Here is a 5,639-nt window from a genome sequence, read left to right on the forward strand (position 1 = left end):
TTGCGAAATGTATCTACAATTATAACTGAAGTCCAAAAATGATCCAAACATTATTTTCAAGTTCTACTCTGTAAGACTAAACTGAGATATATCTGAGAACAGAGATCATGTTCAAATAGGTTTAATTTCATCCTCTCATATATTTGTGTAAATGACATTGTCTATTGACATTGGAAAAAAAAAGTTCCATGTGTTTTTGTCTTACCTTTTTCCATGATCAGTGAAATAAAATAAAATAAAATCACAAACGGAATATACAGATATAAATCAAACTCTTTTACACCGGAACAGTTTGTTCAGTCAGCCTGTGAGTCTCTTTAAACACTCATGCGCGCTGTCCAGTCCGGGTCTATATGGCCCAGAACTCATAAACCCCGCTGACCACTAGGGCGAGGGGAGGAGACCTGCGCTTTACTCATGAATAATATTGCTAATTAAATCCGGAGGGTTTATGATACGGATTCCCCATCTCAGCCTTACCTCAGTCCAGACTGGATGCGCGTTCCGTCAGGCTTCGTTCACAGACGTTTGGACAGGGTGTCGTCAGAGCTGAATGAGACCATATCCTTGCACTTTCTGATTGGACACATGGAGAAGAGAGAGAGACGCCGGTATGCTCGTCCTCGGGCTAATTAATGGTGATGCGGAATTATAAAACAAGCGAAAAACGCAACGTGTAATTAAAACTCTACACGCGCACCGGCATCTGCTGGAAAAGTGCTGACGCGCCTCATGCGCGCTCGAGCAATATTGCCTCATGCATTCTAGAGCCTAAAGCTAATGTGAAGAGAGAAAGGTTTAAATTAACAGCCACCAGTTAATATGATCATTCATCTGTATTTCAGTCCCGTATTGCGCTGTGTTGTATTGTGCTCATGCTGGGTTGTGATTGAGTTGTTTTGTATTATATTTTATGTGTTTAATGTTGAAAGCAATCGTTTTATATTTCATATAGCAGAAAAATCTCCACACATATTGTCATGCATGCAATTACAGCTGAAAACCAGAGAAGAGGCCTATGACAGTGAATATGTTCATTTATTAATAATACACTCTAAAAATGCTGGGTTGTTTCATCCCATCTTTAGGTCAAATGTGGACTAACCCAGCTGTTGGGTTACATTTTTTAATTAAAATTTTTTCCCCAAAAAATTTGGGTTAGTCCATATTTGACCCAAAGTTGGGCTGAAACAACAACCCAGCATTTTCTAGAGTGTATAATTAATTTACCTTATTTCTCAGAATGGTTTTATTTTTAACGTTTTTAAAAGAAGAATTACTGGCTACGTTAAAAAAGAATGAATGAATGAATGAAGTTGTCATAATTGGAATCTTGCCTTTAAATAAAAAGTAACATCCTGAGTTATTATAAAGGTACTGAAACTAAAACTAAAACAATAACCAGCTTAATAAATAAATAAATAAATTATGGGGGGGTATGTACTAAAATAACTAAAACTAAAATAGAAATTAATAAAAATTGTATAGATGTACTTTAAAAACAAAAATAAAACAAATCTACTAAAACTATGCAAACAGAAAATATATATAAATTTTTTTTTTTGAAATGAATTCAAATTGTTAATAAAAACTACAATATCTCATATATATTAGCATGATTTGTTAATTTTTGCACTCAGTTTGACTTTATGGAGTAATAACAATGTAGTCATACTAAATAAAATGAGAGGTATTGGACATTACCATACAGAAGTATCAAGCTCTTGTGTTTAGCAGAAATTATTATTATAAAATCAGATTATATAAAACATACTTTACAAAGTAAAAATATGTCCACCTGCCCTGAGCTGAGATTTACAAAAATACTCTTACAATAGCCACATGTGACAAAAATATGAAAAAAAGAACAAAAAAGTATTACTTTCATTCAGCGAGAATGCATTAAATTGATCAAAAGTGGCAGTAAAACTGCTTATGTTACAAAAGATTTCTATTTCAAATAAATAACTTATTAATAATTTAACTTTCTATTCATCAAAGAATCCTGAAAAATAAAATTGATCACAGTTTCCAGAAAAATATGAAGCAAGCAGCACAATTGTTTTCAACATTGATAAATGTGATATGTTTTTTGAGCAGCAAATCAGCAAATTAGAATGATTTCTGAAGGATCATGTGACACTGAAGACTGGAGTAATGATGTTGAACAGTTATTTTAAATTGTAATAATATTTCACAATATTACTATTTTTATTGTATTTTTGATCAAATAAATGCAAACCTTGGTGAGCAGAACAGACTTCTTTTAAAACCGACCCCAATATACTGAACTATAGTGTAAGTCTGTGATTTTAAGTACAATATAAATCCTCTTGGCCTACTTAACAATAATTTAGATCATGTGGCTATATGATGTTTAAAAAATAACTTTACATTTTGATTCACAGGCTTAAAATAATATGTGATTATGACACTAGTGAAATAATATAATAGTGCTACACATGTCTACATATGTCATCTAGCACTTTTTATCGAGATACTGGAGATAAAACAGAGTTCAGCAAAGGACAGATGATGTAAGAGCAAGACATGCTGTTCATTAACCCACCACAGGGCACAAACTCCCAGAATGCCCCAATTTTTCATTAAAATCATAATTACTAAAACCAAAATCCAAAATACGTAAGTCCAAAATACAATACTAAAACAACCAAAATTAAAATACATAAATACATTGGTAATGTATTACATCAGAAAAATACACACTAACACACTCATAGACATTCATACATAATTGTATTTTTATAGGTTTTATACTATGTACTGTGTTTATTGTGCTGTGAGTTTTTATATGTTTTATTGTGCTATTATTGTTACGCTGCAGTGTTGGTGTTTTTATGTGTAAGAATTCCATTGTACTTTCTCATACAGGAGTAAACTACTAGTATTAGATTACTAGCCTTGCTCACATTTGTCATCGGTCCAACACGAACCTGAGGAGTGAAAACATGAGTTCATAGTTCAGTAATCAGGTTGGCCTGACCTGGACTCTCAGTGCTGGACTGTGGTGTGATGTTGATCATAGTCTCTAGTGTTTTTCCTCTGGGATTTGAACAGATTATTCAATTGCCACATCCATGTGCTATTTAAACCACTGTACGTGTTGAACAAACAGTTGCATAAGCTAATAATTCACACAGAAAATGATTTCAAGCTTGTGCCTAAAACCCCCTTAGCTGTTATACATTCACTGTAAACCACGGCTTCACGGGGCTTATTGTTTTTATAAAACGGTTATTCTATATACATAGTAAGGTTTCACAAAATAAAACAGAGCAAATAAAGTGTAATGATATTAATAAAAACAGTATTCTTCCACCAAACAATGTAGTTCCTCAGTGGTTGCCAAGCAACAGACAAACGTAAACAACGGTGTATGTTTGTAGAGTAATTTACAACAGCTTCGAATGTGGCTCAGCCAATCAGAATCAAGGACCGGAACTATCCGTTTTATAATAATCCATTAGCATGGTTATTAGCGTTAACTAAAACTAAAACCATAAGAAAACTGAAACTGAAATTGAAAAACAAAGTACTAAAATAACTAGTAAAACTACAATAAAATGAATGAATGAATATGAATAAAACTATATAGATACTTCTAAAAAAGTAAATCTAATAAAAATGATTAAAAAAAAAAAAAAAATTAATAAGATAAAATATTAACACAATAACACGGTCTAATTAAATCAGTATTAAAAAAATATATGAACCCAATGTAAATACGAATATTGCATTCATAAAAATGTGAAAAGCCTTATTTCTCACTGGCTAGTTCAGGTCTCTGTTATATCTGTGTCGCAGCAGTAGATGGTAGCATATCTCCACTTAGTTTCTCAAGAGGCCATCACGGTCTTCCATGAAGTTAATCAGATTTTAATTGTGCAGTTAAACACTGACCCCCCTCTGTGTGCACTGTACTGGACGTTTAATTGAAGATTAGTGTGTTACAACTCATATTAAAATTGGACTGACACTATGATGACAGTAAATTCAGTGTTAGCGCTCCGCATAGCTTGGAAATCAGATTTTGTTGTTTACTGCCTCTCTCTCACACACAGGAAATATTGGCCTTGGTTCAGTCAGATCCAGCAGTGTATGCTGGTTTATTGCCGTCATTTATTGCTGTTTTGGGGGCGGGGGATAAACTACACACCTCAGCAAAAACACCGCAGTGTGTGTTCAGTTGTGCTGCTAAATGTGCAAGAGAGAGAAAATATGTAAAACACACACAGAGAGAGAGAGAGAGAGAGAGAGAGAGAGAGAGAGAGAGAGAGTGAAGAAGAACGTTTGACTTAACATTATTGCAAAACAAATTAATGATCTTGCGGCACTAAATGTGTCGTTCCGAACAGCAGAAGCTCTTTATTTTCCGTTGACTGAACATTATTGGGTGGAAAACAAAATATGCTACAGCACTAAATGGCCCAGGAGCTGCACAAGTTAACATTTTTAGCGTTTGCTCTTGCAAAACTTGCCATCACAATGCTAGTTTGTTCAGAGTGGTTGCCAGGACACTGCTAAGCAGTTGGGGTTTTTGGGATGCTTAGGTGGTAGGGTATTTTGGGTGGTTGCTTACTCCCCACTTCTTCTATTTCCTTCATTTTGTTAACGCTCCCAGTGAGTTATAAAAAAGCGTGAATGTTCTCTGAGCGTTTAAAAAAAAATCTTGGTTATATATGAACATTAAAAGGACATTCCATTTTATGATTTTGCAAAAATCATGGGAATGTTACTTTTGAATGTTTTCCGGACATCTGGAAAAATTAGTAACATTTAATCCAGAACGTTTTGCCAGAACTTAGCTAACGTTTTCCCTGTGAGGGTAATTAGTAATGTAAAAACCAAAGTTGAATACAGTTAGGAGTTTGTTTAAATCACTAACCCTCAGTATTATCAGTTGAAAGGGTAATGCTGGCCTTAGCAGCTATAAATATGCTGCATATGTCGTTTCATTATGATTCAGTTCAGGTAGCATCTTAAATTCCCACAGAAGAGACTTTTTTAAGGAGAGAGCGTGACTTTCCATATAACATCATGTTTAACATTTAAACTAATGAGGAGAAAGAGGAAAGACATATTTCCTGGATAGATGTCCATGAAGGGTTTACACATGAAATAGCATTTACTAGTCCAAGGACAGACAGCTGAGATGAATGCTGTCAGAGAAATAAACACAGACATGTCATATTGACACACAACCTGTAAACAAACACTTCACCATAGCAGCCTGCGTCCCAAATGACGCACCGTAGCCTACAGCTCCACTATGCACGCATACACTATGTACTTATGCACTATGTACTCAATCATGTAGTGTATGAATTATATAGGGTTATTTTGTCATTCATAATCAGCGTCTGATTGCGCCTCACCCTTCGTTCGGTACGTCATTAAAGCGGCTACAGTTGAGTGCATGAAGTGTTCAACATTCCACAACATTTTTCGGTTAAAGGCCCGTTCACACCAAGGACGATAACTATAAAGATAACGATAAAGATATAGTTCTAAAAATCGTTCTCAATATTAAAGAATAGCAGAGTCCACACCACAACTATAACGATAAAGACAAAGAGAAAAGCCCCGCTCACACCAAGAACGATAACTATAAAGATAAC

General features: G+C 34.5%; 1 protein-coding gene across 1 annotated transcript in view; it reads right to left on the reverse strand.

The window, feature by feature from the left end:
- The window catches only part of LOC107729321 (phosphoethanolamine N-methyltransferase 3-like), a 14,119-nt gene extending 13,756 nt beyond the window's left edge, over positions 1-363 (reverse strand). The window contains exon 1 of the mRNA XM_016539783.1: positions 206-363. Within this exon, the coding sequence (XP_016395269.1) occupies positions 206-215 (10 nt within the window). The 5' untranslated portion in view covers positions 216-363. The remainder of the gene's footprint in view (positions 1-205) is intronic.
- Between the last annotated feature and the right edge of the window lie 5,276 nt (positions 364-5,639).

This window comes from Sinocyclocheilus rhinocerous, unplaced genomic scaffold (genome assembly GCF_001515625.1).
Source record: "Sinocyclocheilus rhinocerous isolate Xijiao unplaced genomic scaffold, SAMN03320098_v1.1 scaffold428, whole genome shotgun sequence".
Taxonomy (NCBI): domain Eukaryota; kingdom Metazoa; phylum Chordata; class Actinopteri; order Cypriniformes; family Cyprinidae; genus Sinocyclocheilus; species Sinocyclocheilus rhinocerous.